At 44.2% G+C, this 23,031-nt stretch overlaps 1 protein-coding gene across 7 annotated transcripts in view; it reads right to left on the minus strand.

Annotated features, from left to right (window-relative positions):
* The window catches only part of NHSL1 (NHS like 1), a 349,242-nt gene that overhangs the window by 19,060 nt on the left and 307,151 nt on the right, over nucleotides 1–23,031 (minus strand). For all 7 annotated transcript variants that reach the window (XM_063917429.1, XM_063917432.1, XM_063917430.1 and 4 more), the window contains exons 3-4: nucleotides 15,506–15,633; nucleotides 6,112–6,298 (exon numbers count right to left, since the gene is read on the minus strand). In XM_063917429.1, the coding sequence (XP_063773499.1) occupies nucleotides 6,112–6,298; nucleotides 15,506–15,633 (315 nt within the window). The remainder of the gene's footprint in view (nucleotides 1–6,111; nucleotides 6,299–15,505; nucleotides 15,634–23,031) is intronic.

Below are 23,031 nucleotides of genomic sequence, written 5' to 3' on the forward strand. Positions count from 1 at the left end.
TGAGAAACTTGGCAGAAGCGGTGGAGGCTTCTGTTCCTGGGAATGGGCTGCCTGCTGCAGTCTTCTTCCCTTTCCTCTATCCCTGGGCAGATATGACTCTTATGGGGACGAAAGGACTGAGGCTGAAAAGACGGTGTCTTTTTCTGCAGAGATGTGACTTAGGGTAAAAACGGTGGATTTTCCAGCAGTTGCCGTGGCCACCAGGTCCGATGGACCGACCCCAAATAACTCCTCCCCTTTATACGGCAATACTTCTTTGTGCCGTTTGGAATCTGCATCACCTGACCACTGTCGTGTCCATAAACATCTTCTGGCAGATATGGACATCGCACTTACTCTTGATGCCAGAGTGCAAATATCCCTCTGTGCATCTCGTATATATAGAAATGCATCCTTTAAATGCTCTATAGTCAATAAAATACTGTCCCTGTCAAGGGTATCAATATTTTTAGTCAGGGAATCCGACCAAGCCACCCCAGCTCTGCACATCCAGGCTGAGGCGATCGCTGGTCGCAGTATAACACCAGTATGTGTGTATATACTTCTTAGGATATTTTCCAGCCTCCTATCAGTTGGCTCCTTGAGGACGGCCCTATCCGGAGACGGTACCGCCACTTGTTTTTATAAGCGTGTGAGCGCCTTATCCACCCTAAGGGGTGTTTCCCAATGCGCCCTAACTTCTGGCGGGAAAGGGTATACCGCCAATAATTTTCTATCGGGGGAAACCCACGCATCATCACACACTTCATTTAATTTATCTGATTCAGGAAAAACTACAGGTAGTTTTTTCACACCCCACATAATACCCTTTTTTGTGGTACTTGTAGTATCAGAAATATGTAACACCTCCTTCATTGCCCTTAACAAGTAACGTGTGGCCCTAAAGGAAAATACGTTTGTTTCTGCACCGTCGATACTGAAATCAGTGTCCGTGTCTGTGTCTGTGTCGACCGACTGAGGTAAATGGGCGTTTTAAAGCCCCTGACGGTGTTTGAGACGCCTGGACAGGTACTATTTTTTTGCCAGCCGTCTCTGTTGACATTATCACGTAATTCCTTGAATAAGCCATCCATTCCGGTGTCGACTCCCTAGAGAGTGACATCACCATTACAGGCAATTGCTCCGCCTCCTCACCAACATCGTCCTCATACATGTCGACACACACGTACCGACACACAGCACACACACAGGGAATGCTCTGATAGAGGACAGGACCCCACTAGCCCTTTGGGGAGACAGAGGGAGAGTTTGCCAGCACACACCAAAAACGCTATAATTATACAGGGACAACCTTTATATAAGTGTTTTTCCCTTATAGCATTTTAATATATATAGTCATATCGCCAAATAAGTGCCCCCCCTCTCTGTTTTAACCCTGTTTCTGTAGTGCAGTGCAGGGGAGAGCCTGGGAGCCTTCCCACCAGCATTTCTGTGAGGGAAAATGGCGCTGTGTGCTGAGGAGAATAGGCCCCGCCCCCTTTTCGGCGGGCTTCTTCTCCCGTTTTTCTGAGACCTGGCAGGGGTTAAATACATCCATATAGCCCCCAGGGGCTATATGTGATGTATTTTTAGCCAGAATAAGGTACTATCATTGCTGCCCAGGGCGCCCCCCCCCAGCGCCCTGCACCCTCAGTGACCGCTGCTATGAAGTGTGCTGACAACAATGGCGCACAGCTGCAGTGCTGTGCGCTACCTTATGAAGACTGAAAAGTCTTCTGCCGCCGGTTTCTGGACCTCTTCACTTTTCGGCATCTGCAAGGGGGTCGGCGGCGCGGCTCCGGGACGAACCCCAGGGTGAGACCTGTGTTCCGACTCCCTCTGGAGCTAATGGTGTCCAGTAGCCTAAGAAGCCAATCCATCCTGCACGCAGGTGAGTTCACTTCTCTCCCCTAAGTCCCTCGATGCAGTGAGCCTGTTGCCAGCAGGACTCACTGAAAATAAAAAACCTAACAAAACTTTTACTCTAAGCAGCTCTTTAGGAGAGCCACCTAGATTGCACCCTTCTCGGCCGGGCACAAAAATCTAACTGAGGCTTGGAGGAGGGTCATAGGGGGAGGAGCCAGTGCACACCACCTGATCCTAAAGCTTTTACTTTTGTGCCCTGTCTCCTGCGGAGCCGCTAATCCCCATGGTCCTGACGGAGTCCCCAGCATCCACTTAGGACGTCAGAGAAATTTGCTTTAAAATTTTACTAACAGTTTCAGTTATGGCATGATCTAAAATGTACCATAACGTATTTACATAGGCTTTCCAAACTATCCCTTTAAACTGGTGTACTAATGAATTACACAGGTTCTGGGCTGGCTGACGTCAAGCCTGCATTTCACCGGGTTTTAATCAGCCATAGCACCTCTGTAATCAATGAGTGTCCTGGTTTAAAGGGATAGTAAAGTAAGCCTACATTTACATGTTAAAGCAGACTCTAGTGTATGACGTCTTCCACCCTCCTATGAAGAAACTGCTTATGTTACTGGACAATCATGCTGTCAGTTATGTTCATGCCATTTATAGATAAAGACCAGAGAGTTCATGTGTTGCAGATGCTATTTTATATAACGGATCCTTTTTACCTGTTCCACAGGACTGCCCTTTGTCTACAAATGCTATACTTGAATAAGACTACGGTGCCACAGGCAGAACAGAGGGGAGCAGGGCAGACAAGCTGTGCAAATGCATGCTAACAGAACATTCACTACATTCAGGCTTTGTGTCAGCTGGCCTTAGGTCTTCCAAAATGAACATGCTCACTGCACCATACTTCTCATGCACCACAGCTCCCACCCTCCCCCAATACCCAAACCACTCCTCAATGCTCAGTTCATTGTATTGCTTTGTAAGGGAAAATGAATGAACCAGCATTCTAATTGCAAACAAAAAAAAACAAAAAGGTGCCATGCCAGTTTAATTCCTCTTAAAAATTGTGCAGTAGGAAGTGGATGCATTTGTGGATTTAACAAAAGATGCAGTCACAACCTAAGTAATTATTTCCGTGTGAAACAAAATGAACTGCATAGATCTGTATACATTTCAGAGCCATCCCTGCTGCATAGCTTACTAAGACTTTCACACTGCAAGACCGGGTCGCACCCGAGACTTGTCAGTGGGTCCTTCCCAGGTGCGACCCGCTTAAGACCCCTTTCAGACTGGCGGCACCAACCTGGTAAATTGCCAGGTTGGTGACGTCAGCAGTGACAGTGCCTGGAGATCAGATCCATCTCCAAGCGCCGCCTGTCCCTATACTGTGAACGGGTCCTGGGTCGCGTCGACCTGGCAACCTGTTCATACTGCACCTGACCCGGTAATAGCCCGGGAATAACCGCGCTTTATTGCCGGGTTGAAATATCAGGTCAGGTGACCCGGGAATTCGGGATTTACCCCTTTCACAGCACACATCAACCTGCGTTGACCTGGCAGTATACCAGGTTATTTGTGTATTGTGATAGGTGTATATGTGTCTCAGTTCATAGGCCTGAAGTGGTATACATTAAAGGGTTGTCAGATCATCCCTTTAATAAGGGACACATATAAATGACACAGGTTATGTTTCTGATTACAACCATGTAAAATAGAGATCTGAAATGCAGCCAACGCCACAGAATCTGTGTAATTCACATATCCCTTAGTAAATAGATGATCTAGCAGACCCTACAGTATTTACATATGATATGGTTACCCCTGAAGATATATTTCTTGTAAAACTGAAATGTTGGATAGAGTAAATTAGACCGTGATAGCATTTATCTCCACTGAAAGTCTCTCAATGTCCTAGGGGTGGATTTACTAAGCAGTGGCTTATGCATGTCATCAGTTCTCTGCATTGTTTACCCAAAAATGTAAAATTGTAACAATACTAAATGCAAAACATTACAAAGTCAAAACCACAGAGAATTGTTGGCTTGCTTAACAAATCTAGCTCCTACACTGGATCAGGTTGCAAGTCTCATAACTGAAGGAAACTACTGATCACCCAACTTGGCGTCTTCTCCCTTGATGAGGTGGTTTGGTTGGCGTTACTATTGGGCGGATAAGTGACTGAGGGGTCTATTTACTAAGCCTTCCATGGAGGTAAAGTGGATGGAGATAAAGTACCAGCCAATCAGTTCCTAACTGACATTTTTCAAACACAGCCTGTGACATGATATTTAGGAGCTGATTGGCTGGTACTTTATCTCCATGTACTATATCTCCATCCAAGGCTTAGTAAATAGACCCCTTAGTCCCTTTAGTTAGGTGCTTTATGCTATGAGTAGCCATAACGTTCTGCTTAGCCTTTGGCGATACCTCTGTTAAGTGTATACAGAAACAGCATATGCCTTGTACTAACGCTTATTGTGATTTGTCTAGATTTATTTGCTTGTTACTATGATCTCTGTGTACTCTCCTTGTCCTTTGGGCTGTGTTGCATTCCTCCCTTTTTGCTCCCCATTTCTTGTGTTAAATGTAACAAATATCAATGTACTGATAGCTTACGACTTCCAGTATAATTATGACATTTGAAAGTGACACCACTGTGTGACTAATACTTGCATACGTCATATTTCCCTCAATCATTGCTGTGAGGTAATATGATCTGCCATATGTCATTTATTATACTACAAAAATGTTAGCGCAGCCTGGTGCCATTTCTACGAATAAGACCAGACCCGCAAAAAACACACCGTTATTCACTTATTCAGATAAGCGTTTGGGCAAAATGTGCACAGCCAGAAGATGCAACAATACTAAACTGCTCTGTCCAAGGTGCTATTTTCACACTGGTTTCTTTATGTAACAGGGTGACCAACCTTTGCAAAGCTGCTGACTGAATGAACTCTGAGGAGGGTGTTTAAAAGTGCATAATGCTGTCTATTTTACTTAGAAAACTGTCTGATCCTGCCTGAGAGCTAGCACGCTTCTACCCAAAGGGAAGTGACACTGATAAGCATGATTTTGACATTTAAACACATCCAGCTATACACCTGTATGTGTGCATGTAGAATTAAAAAATATTTGTCCCAAGTAAACCTTTCGGTTTTGTTTTTATTTACTTTTACCAATGGAGGCAGTAATAATTAGTGAGACATTAATAAATAGCCTCAGGCTTACTGTGCTATACATCTTCCTGACAAGCCCATTGTACCAAATATATGAAGTTGATCCACGTGACATTTTTGGGTACAAGGAGGCTCTTTTTTTCAACCTTATATTGTAGTGATGTACTGTATATGACTTGCATCTAAGGGCCAATATAGGTGCTAATACAAGTAAATGTGAACATTTGCACTTGGAGAAATGGGAACGATGCCAGAATCCCGACACCACTCAGGAGCCTGGCACCTGAACACCGACAGCCCAAAGGTGATTATCGAGATGCGGGGTAGGGTTAGGGATAGGCACTAGCTGTAGCTGTCACACCCCAGGAAAATTAGCCATACCTGCCACCTTCCAGAAGGTAAGGGTTAGGTAGTGGTGACGGTAGAAATACTTACCCCACCCGCCGTTGGGATCTTCATTTTCAGGATGCCGGTGTTGGTCATGTGACCGCCAGCATCCCAACCGCCGGTTTTAATTACCGAACCTGGTTCCATATTGTGATGAAAGGGATGCGATTTCTATTTGCAGGCAGGATAAATACTGCCGTATTCTCAGCCATGTAGCACACAAATCCTGAGACAGGACACACCACTCTCCCTCTCTAATTCTGGCCACACTTTTATATATGATATCTCCCCTTCTGCATTGCATCATAGTTTTTCCAAACTCTGGACAATCTACATCAGGGCTGGCCAAACCAGTCCTTGAGATCTACAACAGTTCACATTTTCCAGGCCACCTAGCTGGTGCACAGGTGTAGTCATTACTAATTAAGATGTGCTGCATTCATTCCTAACGGACAATTCTACAGATCTCCAGGAGGCCTGGAAAACATGAACTGTTGGTAGATCTCCAGGACCGGTTTGGCCAGCCCTGATCTACATGTATTAAATATCCCTCAGAAAAGAGGACCTTTTAAGGCAGACAACGTGCATTTATAATAAGTATATTTCCCTTTAAGGTGAGATTTTATGGAAATATAGATCCCTTTTATCATTGTATTTTCCCTCTGGCATCTATTGAAGATTCAGCTCATACCAGTTATATTTATGGGTATCACATCAGTCTGTATTGCCTGAGCTTCTTGACGCATTTTCTCCTCTGGAGTAGGAAGTGGGAGTGACTTGGTCCAGTTGGTGTGTGTTTCGGAGAACTCATGGGATACAGGGGTTTTGGGTCTTTTCCCCGTCAGGAGCCTTTCCTCTTCATTTGAAGAGACTGAAAACTACAAGCAAAAACAGTCATATTAGCTAATAAACAAAAGAGTATATATTATAGTGTATATAAGAGTATATGTATTTTGATTATGTGCATATGTACTCTATAATTGGGCGCTGCGGAACCTTTGTGGCGCCATATAAATAAAGGATAATAATAATAATAATAATATTCCATAAATAGAAATTAGGAAAGTTTATGTGAGATGAAGCAATACTATAATTATGGTCATCTGGTTCCTACCAACAATAGGTCAGACATTTTGTGGGCTGAAATAATATGCATAAGAATACAGTCTCCAGGTCCATGTTAAAGCAAAGATTATTTCAGATTTCTAAATACATTAGCAAATACTAGCATAGTCATTGTGCACAGAAAACCTTAAGGGGTATATTCAATTAGGGTCGAAAACTGCTGTCTGTCGAAAAGACGGCAGTTTTCGACTTTTTAAGGTCGAATCATGATTCGACTTATTCAATCCCAGCTAATTTTATTCGACAAGTTGGGGAATTCGACTTGTCGAATAGTACGTGAATCGGCGGTATAGCTGGCGATTCACGTACTTTTGAGTGAAACGGGGCCAAATTCGACAGGATTTGGCCCAGTTTCCGAGCATCTCAGTCCGACATAAAAAAATGTTGGACTGAGATGTGGGACCCAAGAGGAGGAGAGGGGGGAGAGCCGCGGGGAGACGGGGGAGAGCCGCAGGCAGAGAGGGGAGAGCAGCGCTACAGGAGGATGTGTCACAGCCGCGCCGCTCACGGCAGCATCCACCCGGCTCCAGCAAGTGACGTCACGCTTGCTGGAGGAGGGTGGACACTGCCGTGAGGGCTGGCGGCTGTGAGACAGCCTTCTGCAGAGCTGCTGTAGCGCTGCTCTCCCCCCTCTCCTCCGCTCACAGGTCTCATCTCAATTCGACTTTTTTAAAGTCGAATTGAGATGGGATTGAATAGGGGTTGTCGGATCCATTCCGACAAATGCATGTCGGAATAGATCCGACCCTAATTGAATATACCCTTATGTGTCTACATATTGACATTTATTGACATTAATTAAAGCTCATGCCACCAGAGGCATTTTAACAGAGGAGAGGACCTGCGTGCAGGCTCGATGCGGGTCCCTCCTCTCTGGCAGCAAGTAGACTCTGGCTTTATGCCAATGTCTACACTGCATGTGTCGAGCTCCGGGAACATGGCGCCCCTCACCTTGTTCCCAGGGACATCTCTACTGCACGTATGCAAACCACCAGAAAAATGGCCGCGGCAGACATTTTCTCTGTGATTTATGTCTACAGTGCTGGCCGCCGCCACGGGGCTTCAGAGGGGTAAGTATAATGATATGGGCGCAGGGTCGCACACCCTGCGCCCATATCATTATACTTACCCCTCTGAAGTCCTGTGTGTGGGCCCCCTGGACCCAGGGGCCCGTGTGCACCACATACCATATATACACGCCTATGCGTGCCACCATGTTGTCTCAAGTAAGATGACATAATTCACTGTCTCAAATGGAATAGTGCTCACAATGGTCATATTCTCACATGGAACGATTCCACCATTGTATGCTATTAACAAATGCTAACAGGTTTCACAAATGTTGTACAGGAAGCCTAAGAGAAAATATATAGTAGCATATATTTTTCTCCAACTATAGGTAATTGTATTAACAAATGTTTGACTTTTTGGACAGATCTGATCAGAGATCTGACTACATGCATAGAAGAAAATATATTAAATACTAGCTGTAGTACCCGGCATTGCCCGGGATTTTAAGAATGTTTGTTTACAAAAATCAATGTAAAGATTAAACACACAGGTTGCTGCTAACATTTTATTCCTTGGGAACTGTTTTTATTTCCAGCATTTGTAGCTGTTTTCCTTGGTGGCATTTTATTTTTTTAACTTCAAAACAATAGAACATTTTGTAAATCATCACTGACATATTATGCATGTCCTGAAATAGTCTGTGCTGCTGTGCCACCCCTAGGGGTGCTAGTCGTGTGTTGCCCCCACAGTGTTTGTTCCCAGAGTGTAAGTCATCTGTGTACCAAGTTTGGTGTAAATTGCTCCAGGCACTGCCGAGTTATGCTGTCTGCTAAAAAACTCTGTGCTGCTGCCTCAACCCTAAGGGTGCTAGGGGTGTCTAACCCCCACAGAGTTTGGTGAAAGAATGTAAGTCAGATGTGTCCCAAGTTTTGTGTAAAGTGCTCCAGGCCTTCCACAGTTTTGCTGTCTGCTGACATACTCTGTGCTGCTGCCCCCCCCCCCCCCAACCCCACCCCAGGGGTGCTAGGGGTGTCTGACTCCCACAGTGTTTGTTCCCAGAGTGTAAATCATAGGTGTACCAAGTTTGTTGCATATTGCTGCAGGCATTCCAGAGTTATGCTGTCTGCTGAAATACTCAGTGCTGCTGCCTCACCACCCCACACACAGTGTTTGTGAGGCATATGTGTACCAATTTGTGAGTACATGGCTCCAGCAATTCCGGAGTTATGCTGTCTCCTGATACACTCAGTGCTGCTGTCTCCCCCCAGGGGTGCTAGGGATTTCTAGTTTTTTTAGTTGCCTCCACGGTGTTTTAATACGCTTGCATGTCAAATTTCACGATCTTTGCTTGTAAACTGTGGATTTGTATAGCAAGATAGAGACAAATTTTCACTTCTATATAGATTATCCTAGCTAAGCTGAACTGTTTCATGTAAAAATGAGAGTAAAGATAACTTGCTACATTTATATTTGCTTTAGTTCCCTTTCATTGTTTACATTAGTCCCTGTAATATTCACTGATAATTTCCAAAAATAAATAAATAAATAAATAAATAAATAAATAAAAATCCATAGGATAATTCCACCTAAAACTGAAACAACCTTTTAGGAGCTGGGTTTTTTAGGCTATACCACATAAAACTGTATTTTCAGGTTTGGCCAGACTTATATTTTAAAGGGTAGAAAAAAAATGATTTATTCAGTACCTTATGGCATGGGTACTGAATAAATCCTTTTTTTCCTATAATATACTGGTAGCAGTAATGTGTAGAAGAACGACAGAAAGTTATATCCCCATTAAAAAGAAAATTCATTACTCTGTCTGCAAATGACAATGACATGCATCTAGCGTGTTATCACTGCCATAATGATTCCCGGGAGATATCTGTAGATACTCCAATATTTGCCTATTACCTGTGAATGTGATTCTTGGCTGCAGATGGGAGATGTTTTATCGGCGGCAGGACACTACCACGTTTCTTTATTCATAGCGCAATCCATTTTGCATTAAGTGTGGGACTTAAGGTGATGTTTAAAAAATGTATAGCAGTAGTTTTAAAATAGTTTCAGTTATATTTGTACATATATATTTTATATTTATATATATCTTTTTGTAAACTCTGAAAATACATAGGGTACAAGCACATATCATAGATCACGTATGAAGCCAGAGGCAATAAGAGTACCGTACACTGCTTCCTAGACAGTCCTGAAAATGCACTGTGTAATGGGAGCAGCCCCAATGTGACCTGTCTGAGCTGTGTCTGGTGTCTGCCTTCTGGCATCTATGTGCTAAACTGATCTTACCACCAACCGCAAAATATAGGTCATAGTGGTTTTAGACTTACACTTTGGGAGTTATTGTACAGAAATAATGATGCAAGCAGAAACAAGAATATGCTAAACAGATTTTCCAAATATTAGGAAACATGATCTTATTTTGTTCTGCAAATGAGCGTGTAGCCTTACGTTCAGGATGCTGTATAATACATCTGTTCTTACAGTCACTGCATCTTCTTTTTAATTTATTAGTACTACTACCCTATACGCCCAATGAGAAACAGGAGTAGTGTCCATTCAGTCTAAATACAAGCATAGTGCAATCAATGGAACATGATAGCAAGTCAATCCTGATGGATGTGAATATTTTATAAATATCCCTCTGATTTAAGGTGTGTACACACAGTGAGATAAATTTGTGAGATTTTGACTATATAGTCAAAATCTTAAGGAAAGTTAGTGCACATCTCACGGTGTTAGGCAGCTTGCGATGCCCATTCGATCCCGATGTACGCACCTGTGGGGTCGGTATCGCAAGGCTAGACAGACTGTGCAATCTTGACTATCTAGTGTACTATCTAGTACAAAGTATTGTCAAAACTTGCCACTTAGTCAAAATCGTACATAGACAAATTCGGAAGTACAGATAGTCAAAATCTGTACAATCTGCGCTATCTGGGCTCTGGGGGAGTTCAAGGGAAATCGCATAGTCAAAATCGGGCATAGCAAGGATCTCACCATATGTATACACCTTTAGTTTACCTGTTTGTTTCTTATTTTTTGGTTATTTACTTACAATATAATTTTATTTGCTAATAAATAGACTTATGTTTTTGAGTCCTATATAACAGATTAGAATACCTATGGGACATACCGTGGACTTAGATAACCTGACCGAGACTAATGGCCCCCACACACATATAAGTGATTTGATGGTAAATCATAGCTGCTTAGTAACTTGACTAGTGAGCAATTAAGGCACACATCGGGATTGTGCATACCCGGGGTAATCCAAAACTGGGCACAATGGGCACAAGGTTTTTGAAGAGAAAACCTTGCACCTAATTGAATTCCCGCCATGGAAGTCAAGTGAGAGTTATTATTTACCTATACTACATTTCGGATTGGGTTAGACTTTGTGCCGGTATAACAAATAAATACACTGCACAACATCAGATTGAACCAATGAAATTTATACTACCGCAGCTAAGATATGTCGCCAAGTGAGAGCTGAATGTGGTGCAGGGCCCTTATACTGGCAGACTGGCCATGCATGTAGGAACAGTACATAAACATAATTTTGTAGGATATCTCGGAATGTCATCAATTTCAGATGCTACTCACAACACCAGAGTATATACAGTAGTATAAGTGCATAATAAGCTTTTATAGTATTAGGCTTCACTTGACATTTTCCTTTGGTGGCCCGAAATAGGCAACACTGTAAACCAGACTACTATTAATTAGTAAGCAAAGGTGTAACTATATGTAATGCTATTCTAAAACAAGCAGGGCAGCGTTTCCAGAACAGGGTCATGATTAAACCAGAAGTGCATATTATATCAATGGCTGCTATGGCTGTGACTGATGATTGAGTCGTCTGTAATCGAATCCTGCCATGGTATATGTATGATAAAATAACAAGGATTCATTCAATTTGCTAAATTATTTAATGCATTAGATGGTTCAATTACCATTCATGAAAATACTCCATAGGTGTCCTGCAAAAACCTCAAATGATCTATATGGAGACCATAATATAGAGCTATTCAGTTTTGGGCGCTTCACTTATAGATATGAGTTATTACAATATGACAAATCCACATTTATATTGCAGGATGAGAGTGCAGAGAAATGACTGAATCATTCTGACGATACGACTATAATGGCTTTATTTAAGGGTTACATATTCACCAAATCTAAAATATGCAGGTTGCTCTATACAAAAGTGCTACTTATAATATTCACAAGTATATACTGTATACACAACTGGAGAAATTTGACATGAAGGTCTGATCATGGGCAGGTAGTTGTCCTAAGTACAGTGTCAAACCTCTTACATCCTCCTACAGTAAAAGCATGTTACATATACAGTTGTGAATATTAGAAGATTACCTTGCATAATGGATCAATTGCTATTTTAGGGTCCGAATCCATTTACAGTAATCATGGCCTTATCCTGAGGGTTAACGCTGGTGAGGAGAATTAAAGGGGTTGCAGAATTGTGAGATCTACTGACTGAAGGGTGTTTACACTACAGCCTGTGTACCTTAATGTTCCAGGGCACCAAGCAACAGCAGACACTATGGCAAGACTGACAGATGCATCCTAACACATTAGACTGTACAGAGAAGGGAGAGAATGAGTGAAAGGATGCCGGAGACAGCAGTGTGAACATGCTATTAAACATTCAATGGGAAAAACATATCGATACAAACTCTTCAGAATTGCTGTTTATTAGAGCTACAGTACATATTGGGGGTCATTCCGAGTTGATCGCTAGCTGCCGTTGTTCGCAGCGCAGCGATCAGGCTAAAAATCGCCATTTCTGCGCATGCGTATGCACCGCAATGCGCACGCGTGACGTACGGGTACAAAGTCCTTTGTGGTTTTTCACAGGTTCTAGCGACGTTTTCATTCGCACTGGCGGCCGCAAGAAGATTGACAGGAAGGGGGCGTTTCTGGGTGTCAACTGACCGTTTTCAGGGAGTGCTTAGAAAAACGCAGGCGTGCCAGCAAAAACGCAGGCGTGGCTGGGCGAACGCTGGGCAGGTGTGTGACGTCAAAAGCCATCCCACCATCCTTAGAATCAATGCACACATAGAGTAAGTCCAGGGCTGGTCTTGTTCTGCACAAAATGTTTTTGCAGGCGCTTTGCTGCACAAGCGTTCGCACTTCTGCAAAGCGAAAATACACTCCCCGGTGGGCGGCGACAATGCGTTTGAACGGCTGCTAAAAACTGCTAGCGAGCAATCAACTTAGAATGACCCCCATTGATTGCACTCTTATGTCTATCAATTATTAGATGGTATCCTATTCTCTGTGATGACATGCGGGAGGGAGGGCTGACTCTCCACAGCAATTGCTAAGCACATATTTATATGGTCTGACTGGCAGTTCATACGTGCTGTGATAAGTTTCTGGAAAACTTCTCCAGGCTTGAGCACTATAGTTGAATATTAAATCAATAACGGGACGGATGCTACTGTTTTCCCTCTCAAGAATAGACAGAAAATGGAAGAATAAATGCATATGGCTCATCCTTCTTGTGGTTAGTTTAACTAATGGAAAAAAATCCTGCAGGAAATCACGTGTTGGTGAGTGTGATAACTATATATGCAGCCTAACACTCCATCTGTCGCCAATCTGTAGCTGAGATCTAACAGATTGATAAAGGAATAAATATACAAAATGAACAGAAAATCAACTATGTACTAGTATAGTATCCCCTTCCCTTATCAGACTATACACGTATACGGGATTATAGTGAAACAACTTTACAGGAGTTAGTATTCCCCTTTAGGCATTACTGTACATATAATCTTTGTGTGCCTTTCTTTCTGCATTACTGTACATAGAGGGCTAGATGCGTCATCGCTTGGAGAGTGATAAAACAGAGATAAAGTACCAGCCAACCAGCTCCAAACTGTCATTTCTCAAACACAGCCTGTGACATGGCAGTTAGGAGCTGATTGGCTGGTACTTTATCGCTCTCCAAGTGATGAGTAGTGAATGTGGCGCTACCCAATAGCTAACATAGGATAATTGCAGCCAATACATAAAATATGAATTTAATACACACTTTGATATCCAAAATACATATAACTTATAACATTGTCACACAATACATTGTGTGAAAGATCATAAAATACAGGAGGAGTCCTACCCGAGGATACACGTAGGGGAGCTGCAGGTAATGGTATATGCAGGGAAGTCCGGACTTGCATTGCAAGTGCTCCCGTTCAAATGGGGGGACGGCCTCACCATCGCCTGAACCAGAGGAGTAATACCTGCCGCAGAGAGGACTTTAAGATCTGGGAGCGCTTGCAGGGCTCCCCTACGTGTATCCTCGGGTAGGACTCCTGTATTTTATGATCTTTCACACAATGTATTGTGTGACAATGTTATAAGTTATATGTATTTTGGATATCAAAGTGTGTATTAAATTCATATTTTATGTATTGGCTGCAATTATCCTATGTTAGCTATTGGGTAGCGCCACATTCAATACTCATCCAATGTATTTTTGTCTATCCACTTCAGTGGGGTAGGGTACCCCATTTGTGTATTGAAAGGCCAGCTCACACCCAAGTGAAGCGCTATAGGCATACTGTCATCCATTTTATACCACTCGCCAGGTGATGATGCATCTAGCCATATAATCTTAGTGTGCCTTTCTTTCTTCAGTCCCAATTTTCCCACTGTATATGTAGAGATGCTCAGGGACATCACAAGTGTTACAATAATTCAAATACTTTAGGTCTCCAGAACACTTCAAAGAAATGCTTGTAAGAAAACAACAAATACACATTATAAACACAATTTGACAGAATGCTTTAGGACGTAAAGTAGAGCACAAATTGGAACACAAGCTTAATACAGTCGTTAAGATATCAGATATTTGTCGACACATTATGCTGTTTTAAGGAAATGGCACAAGATAAGGGCAGTCTATGAAAAAACATTTAATATGAAAAACCAGGCAATATGTCTTACTTAAAGTCAGAGGCGTCACCATGTGTGGTGACACCCGGTGCGCACTCTGCACTATCTCCCCCCCTGCATACCAAAAGCACGGCCGCCCAAAAAAAGGGACATGGCCTGGCGGGGATCTCAGTTTCTTTACTCCAGGGGCGTGTCCAGCACTATTTACTAAGCCTTGGGTGGAGATAAAGTGAACGGAGATAAAGTACCAGCCATTCAGCTCCTAACTGCTGTGTCACAGGCTGTGTTTGAAAAATGACAGATAGGAGCTGGTTGGCTGGTACTTTATCTCCGTTCACTTTATCTCCATCCAAGGCTTAGTAAATATAGACCCCTGAGTGCAGTGCCAGCTCTATCACACTGCAGCACTCGGCTTCTGTCACTGCAGAAAAGCCGGCACTTTGGTGTTACGCCTTCTGAGGGTGACACCTGGGTGCAGTCTGCACCCCCCACACCCGGCTGGTGACACCACTGCTAAAAGTTGCGCTACCAACTATGGAGCAGATATGACAAAACAGCCCCTCTTTCTAAGTGTCTAAGTGGAGCCATATGCGGTAGGTACACATGTGCAATGTGCTTCTGGTGCTCCTCTTTTTATTGAGCAGACCCAATTGAAAACTGAGAGGGAGGGCCTGTAAAACAAAGGGCCTACTGCAGACCTGATCGTAGCAGCAAATTTGTTAGCAGATGGGCAAAACCATGTGCACTGCAGGGGGGGCTGATATAATATGTGCAGAGAGAGTTAGATTTGGGTGGGGTATGTTCAAACTGAAATCTAAATTGCAGTGTAAAAATAAAGCAGCCAGTATTTACCCTGCACAGAAATAAAATAACCCACCCAAATCTAACTCTCTCAGCACATGTTATGTCTGCTCCCCTTGCCGTGCACATGGTTTTGCCCATCTGCTAACAAATTTGCTGCTACGATCAGGTCTAAATTAGGTCCAAAGTACACTGTAGGATACCTTTCGACTGTGTTCATCATCATCTTCTTGATAACTTGTGCAAACCATGTCTGGAGATGAAGAGAATGTTGGTCCTTGGGAATAGTACTGTGAGCTGCGATAGCCATCCCTTCGGAGCTTGTCACATTCTACATAAAGAGGGAAAAGTAACATACCTTAATATGTATATAGCAGTAGATACAGGATAATGAACAATAAGGAGCAGTAAGGATATTCAAAGTCTCTATGACTATTTTCCAGGTTGTAAATGGTGGAATGTAAAAAGGTTAGAGTATTCATAATGATACAGTAACTGAAGTTATCAAATAACAAATGTCAGCCCTGTGTGGAATAATATAGTAAATTTTAATTTCACATTCTAAGTAATGAAATCATGAAGTAAAGTTTGATAGATACTAATACTTATTTTATAATTGTGAAGAAACTATAATCACAAGTCAATCTGTCCACATACAGAGATATATGGATCATTCATGGCCGCATAGATACTAAAATAAGCTGTTCTATATTCCATCGTAAATGTTCAAGTTGCAAACTGTTAAAATGCTTTTAGTTTTGCATTTCTTTTATATTTGTTAACATTATTATAATTAACATTTATATGATAACAGATGTGACAGGGTATTTGATCTGAACTCTACGGGCTGTATTTACTAAACAGTGGCTTTTAAAAACCAGGAGGTGAGAGAGGTTTTGCCTGCATAAACTTAAACGGAAATAATGTTAAATTAAAAAACCAGGCGTGTTTTGTATTTAATAATAATATTGACATTTTAAATTATGCGGACAAAGCCCCTAGGGCCTGGGGAAAAAAGTGGTCAAATAAACTCAATATGAACAAAATCTAAGTTCTGTCTTCCTGAAGGTGTCACCGCGGAGGAGGAGGCGCAAGCTAAGTTATCTCTGGGTGCGGGGCCCTCCTTGACCCAGGGGCCCGTATGCACCGCACACCCTGCACCCATTATAAATATGCCTATGCATATGGAATAGGATGGCAGTAAAGTGATAGCTATCACTATAACTTTCTGACACTGTGCATACGTGGCCATAGAGGGATATGAATGTGCTGCATCATTGTGTGGAAGTAGAGTAGCATGGTGGCTGCCATAGAATTATCTGTTCTGTCTCCAGCGATGTTCTCTCTATAAGGACAGAGCAGTAAGGGTACACTAAAATTGCCCAGACCATTTGAAATAATTGGCACTGTGGTCTGCAAAGCTTGTGTTCCCAATGCTGTAGATATTTCCTGCCTTAGGTATTACTTAAACAGTCATTTCCGCATGGTTTTACCTTTAATAAAGTTTCCCGTTTCTAGATACCCCTCCTCTGTGTGTAATATAATTAGTGTTACTGTGATTTTTACAGGATGCAGGTGAGCAGGATAATGAGAAGGAAGCGCGGTGTTTATGTTTACAATGTCACAGTTGCTTGTGGATACATTCCTGGGATGACTAAGGATGTACATCTTGAGGAGATGACTGCTACACTGACCAGGTACAAGCACTCAATGTATACAAAATAAAAGGTTCAAACAAATCGCAACTCTGTTTACAAAATAACAGACCACAGGATCAAGGCTTAAAGCTTACTAATTACTGTAATGGATATTACTGTGTATGGCGCTGTGGACATTTGTGGCATCTTATACATAAATGCTAAAAACTGCCAAAATGCTGGAAATGATATTAACCTTCGATTTGCCTGAAATACTTGATATAAAGGTATTTTTAGAGTCCTAAGAGACACAAAGCAATTTAGATTTGGCTATACCACATAGAAGCAATATGGCTGCTTGGACCCCAGACTGATCAGGATACTGCACTGTGCAATAACAGTCTATGGAGCATTTTCTACCCTCACTGATCCAATTGGACTGACACTGTTATCTGTCATGATATTGCAGTATGAAGACCTCATTCACACAGTAACCAGATCTAAAAGTGTCAGCACATGCGATTCCTATAGGGATCTATTTATTCCAATGGCTATTTCCATTTGAATACTGTATATGTGATAAATAATGATGGTTTATCCTTAATTTCTAAAGTGCCAGCATATTACATAGGGTGTGGTATGCGTGACCGGCGGTCAGCATACCGACGCCGGGATACCAGCAGCGGAATCCCGGCGGGGGGCGGCGAGTGCAGCAAGCCCATTGCGGACTCTGTGGCGACCGGTTCTATTCCTACTCTAAGTGGGAATAGTCCCTGTTGGTCCGCGTGCTGACAGTCGGCTTTGTGAGGGGGCGGGATCCAGGGAGAGGTTATGTGGCCGTCGGTCTCCTGACCGCCGGTCACATAACTACATCCCTATTACATAGCATAGTACACTGAAGGGACTGTGATACAAATAAATAACATCAAACTATGGAATCTATAAAAAGATTTAAAGGTGCCAAGGACATTTGTGGTAATTCAGAAGGAACAATATGAAGGTCTATAGCTATCACACAAGAGTGTCTCCTCATATCCTCCTATAATGTGCATTATACTTTATAACACATAAGCAACCCATATTGTGCCATGATGTATTAAATACTTAAGTCATTTAGAGTATACATAGACCACTATGATACGTGTAATAAAAATAATCAGACGTTCTAACCATATACAGTACTTTACAATCAGGACAGTGGGACTGCAAAGATAACCTCAATAATAGTGGATATAAAGCTATAATGGTGCTGAGAATTTTATGGGTCACCTGGGGCTTCACCAGGGGAGGATGTCATTTGCATATTAAAAGTGAAGATGACACACTTGAAGCAGCTACAAGAAATGCATATTATGCTGTGTAATGGTGGAGCACACCTATATAATAAACACAACAAAAATAATAATAAGAGGTAATAGTAGCTCTGTGACACACTGAAGGACTATTAGCAGCTTTAAGCAAAGCTGCAATTTAACTAAACAAATTCCTACAAACCTAAATAGAGGAAACATACATTTATTTACACCCCAAACTCTATATATAGATGTGTCCTCATACACCTTTATATTTTGCGCCATATGGCGTGAGAGGCATGGAAGCCCGCCCATGAAGTGATTCCAAGACTTTCATACTTTTTCCTAAACTTTAGCATCTTATTCCCTTTGTAGCCACTTACAAATTTGCTTATAGTGTATTAGGTATTTAGGATTAGTGGTTTTTGTCACCACGGAATTGGTATAAATTGCAGATTAAGCACAGTTATGTGTGGCATGAGGAACAGCACAGTTTACCTGTATTGGACCCCAGTCCTTTGTCTTTTTACACAGGTTTGCACAATGGGGTATCTATCATGGGTGCAGTGTGCGAATTGCATATTTGTCCAGAGGGGCCCTGCACTGCCCACCCTGCGCCCACGATTGACCAATGTGCCTCCCACATGGTGCACCGCCTCCCTGTGTTTCCTCTGGGGTGCCATATTTCTAGTGGTGTATTCAGAAAGATGGCGCATGTGCCATCTTTCTGAATTTATCACTGGAAAGATGGCATGGTAGGAGAAGCATAGGGTGCCAGCACATAGTGCAAGAGGCAGAACATGCATGGGGGGTGGCTGGGTACTCTGCCCATGGGCCCCCTGGGTTCAAAAAGGGTTGAGATTACCTAAAGCAGGGGTGGGGAACCTCCGGCCCGCGGGCCGTATAAGGCCCGCGAAGCCGTTTGCTCCGGCCCACCCGCTTCTCCCAGTGAGACACGCCGCCGCTCAGTCCGGCGGCAGCGTGTCTCAGCTGTCAGTGTCAGGACAAGGAAGAGAGCGCGGCGGCGGCGTGTAGAACTTGAAACCAGCCGCCGGTTCGTGAGCCAATCAGAGCTCGCGGACCGGCAGCCAATCAGGAGCCGCGGCTGCCGGTCCGCGAGCTCTGATTGGCTCTCGAACCGGCGGCTGGTTTCAAGTCCTACACGCCGCCGCCCAACATAGCCGCGCTCTCCTCCGTGTCCCACCGAAAGGAGCGGTAAGTAGCACGGAAGGGGGGGGGGGGGGGGGGGGGCACTGTGGGACCATCTGTATACCTGGCACTGTGGGGGGCACTTGTATACCTGGCACTGTGGGGTCATCTGTATAACTGGCACTGTGGGGGCATCTGTATACCTGGCACTGTGGGTGCATCTGTATAACTGGCACTGTGGGGGCATCTGTATACCTGGCACTGTGAGGGGCATTTGTATGCCTGGCACTGTGGGGGCATCTGTATACCTGGCACTGTGGGGACATTTGTATACCTGGCACTGAGGGGCATCTGTATACCTGGCACTGTGAGGGGCATCTGTATACCTGGCACTGTGGGGGCATCTGTATACCTGGCACTGTAGGGACATCTGTATACCTGGCACTGTGAGGGCATTTGTATACCTGGCACTGTGAGGGGCATCTGTATACCTGGCACTGTGGGGGGGCATCTGTATACCTGGCACTGTGGGGGGGCATCTGTATACCTGGCACTGTGGGGGCATCTGTAAACCTGGCACTGTCGGGACATCTGTATACCTGGCACTGTGGGGGCATTTGTATACCTGGCACTGTGGGGGCATCTGTATACCTGGCACTGTAGGGACATCTGTATACCTGGCACTGTGGGGGCATCTGTATACCCGGCACTGTGGGGACATCTGTATACCTGGCACTGTGAGGGGCATTTGTATACCTGGCACTGTGGGGGCATCTGTATACCTGGCACTGTGGGGGCATCTGTATACCTGGCACTGTGAGGGGCATTTGTATACCTGGCACTGTGGGGGCATCTGTATACCTGGCACTGTGGGGACATCTGTATACCTGGCACTGTGAGGGGCATTTGTATACCTGGCACTGTGAGGGGCATTTGTATACTTGGCACTGTGGGGCATTTGTATACCTGGCACTGTGAGGGGCATTTGTATACCTGGCACTGTGGGGGCAATTGTGGATCTGGCACTGCACTATTGGGGGCATATGTTTATCACGTCCCATTTTAACTGGCCGGCACAGTACCTCCTATGGGGCAGACCTGCTGGGGGGCAGGGTAATTTTTTAAGTTGAGAATTTTTGTATGGCCCCCGAAGGATTTTATAAATATCCAAATGGCCCTCGGTAGAAAAAAAAAGGTTCCCCACCCCTGACCTAAAGGATTAAAAAAAAAAATATTACCTAAAAGGATAAAACAAGGGGCAGAATAGAAAGGCCAAGTGGTTCTTATCTGCAGTCAAAAAGTGACAAGCCCCAAAGATCCGTTATGTCCTTGAACACTTCCGGATGGAGTCCCCACTCTCCCGGATGGAGATCGTGTCTGCTGAGGAAGTCTGCTTCCCAGTTGTCTACTCCCGGAATGAAGATGGCTGACAGCGCCAATGCATGCTTTTCTGTCCAGAGGAGTATTCTTGACACCTCTGACATTGCCGCTCTGCTCTTTGTTCCGCCCTGTCAGTTTATGTAAGCCACTGTTGTTACGTTGTCCGACTGCACCTGAATGGGCCGATTTCTTAGAAGAGGGGCCGCCTGAAGAAGACCATTGTATACGGCTCTTAGTTCCAGAATGTTGATGGGCAGGCCGGCTTCCAGGCTTGACCACCTTCCCTGGAAGGTTACTTCTTGAGTGACCGCTCCCCAGCCCCTGAGGCTTGCATCCGTTGTTAGCAGGACCCAGTCCTGAATCCCGAACCGGCGGCCTTCCAGGAGGTGAGACAGCTGAAGCCACCAGAGGAGTGAAATTCTCGCCTTTGGTGACAGACGAATTCGCTGGTGCATGTGGAGGTGAGATCCCGACCACTTGTCCAGGAGATCCAGTTGGAAGAACCGAGCATGGAACCTCCCGTACTGGAGAGCCTCGTAAGAGGCCACCATTTTCCCAATAGGCGGATGCATTGATGAACAGACACCCGGGGTGGCTTCAGGACATCCCGGACCATAGTTTGTATCACTAACGCCTTTTCCTGCGGAAGAAACACCCGCTGCACTTCCGTGTCGAGGATCATTCCCAGAAAAGACAACCTCTGGATTGGTTCCAAATGCGACTTTGGAAGGTTCAGAATCCAACAGTGACTCTGGAGCAGTCGTGTTGTGAGAACAATGGACTGCAGTAGCTTCTCCATGGACGACGCCTTTATCAGGAGATCGTACAGGTATGGAATGATGTTCACACCCTGTTTGCGGAGCAGTATCATCATTTCCGCCATCTCCTTGGTAAATACCCTTGGTGCTGTGGAGAGTCTGAATGGCAGGGCCTGGAACTGATAATGATAGTCCAGCAATGCGAAACGGAGATAAGCCTGATGCGGCAGCCAGATCGGAATGTGAAGGTACGCATCCTTGATATCCAGTGATACCAGGAATTCCCCCTCTTCCAGACCTGATATCACCGCCCTGAGAGACTCCATCTTGAACTTGAACTCCTTTAGAAAGGGGTTCAATGATTTTAGGTTCAGAATGGGCCTGACCGAACCATCCGGTTTCGGTACCACGAAAAGGTTGAAATAGTAACCTTTGGTCAGCATGTGAGGTGGTACTGGCACAATGACCTGTGCCTCCACCAGCTTTTGGACAGCGTCCTGAAGAACTGTGCTGTCTTCCAACAGAGTTGGTAAACCTGACTTGACAAAGCGGTGCTGCGGGAGACTTTGAAATTCCAGTCTGTATTCCTGAGACACAATATCTAGTACCCAGGGATCCAGGCCGGACGACACCCAGACATGACTGAAATGTCTGAGTCTCGCTCCCACTGGCCCCACCACCGGGGCTAGCTGTCCACCGTCATGCGGAGGACTTAGGGGTACTTGACGCAGGCTTTTGTTCCTGGGAACCTGCAGCGGCAGGTTTCTTGGACTTAACTCGACCTCCCCTAAAGAAGGTATTGGAAGTCCTGGCCTTTCTAGGCTTGTAATGCCGAAAGGACTGCTGCGCAGCTGAGGAGAATGATTTCTTCGGAGCAGGTGCTGCTGAGGGAAGAAACGGAGACTTACCCGCTGTGTCGGTAGAAATCCACGCATCTAGAGCTTCCTCAAAGAGAGCCTGACCTGTATAGGGCAGCGACTCCACACTTCTTCTGGATTCCGTGTCGGGCGACCACTGGCGCAGCCAAAGTCCCCGACGAGCTGAAATAGACATGAAAGAAATTCCGACAGCCATGGAACCCAGGTCTTTCATGGAGTCAACCATAAAACCCGCAGTATGTTGCGTAAAAATAAAGCAACGTCATCCCTATCCATTGTATCCAAAACCTCAAGCAAGGTAGTCGACCACTTCATTATTGCTTTTTGCAATCCATGCATTAGTAATAGTGGGATGTAATATGGCCAAAGAAGCAGTGTACATTGATTTAAGCGTGTTATCAATCTTTCTATCTGCTGGCTCCTTTAAGGCGGTAGAACCTGGAACAGGCAACCACCTTATTTGAGAGTTTGTACACAGATGCGTCAACAATAGGAGGGTTTTCCCATCTTTTCCTGTCCTCGTCAGGGAAAGGAAAAGCTACCAGAACCCTTTTTGGGATCTGAAATTTCTTTTCAGGGTTTACCCATGCTTTTTCAAAAATAGCATTTAATTCCTTTGACGCAGGGAAGGTCAG

The sequence above is a fragment of the Pseudophryne corroboree genome, chromosome 4 (assembly GCF_028390025.1).
Source record: "Pseudophryne corroboree isolate aPseCor3 chromosome 4, aPseCor3.hap2, whole genome shotgun sequence".
NCBI classification, from domain to species: domain Eukaryota; kingdom Metazoa; phylum Chordata; class Amphibia; order Anura; family Myobatrachidae; genus Pseudophryne; species Pseudophryne corroboree.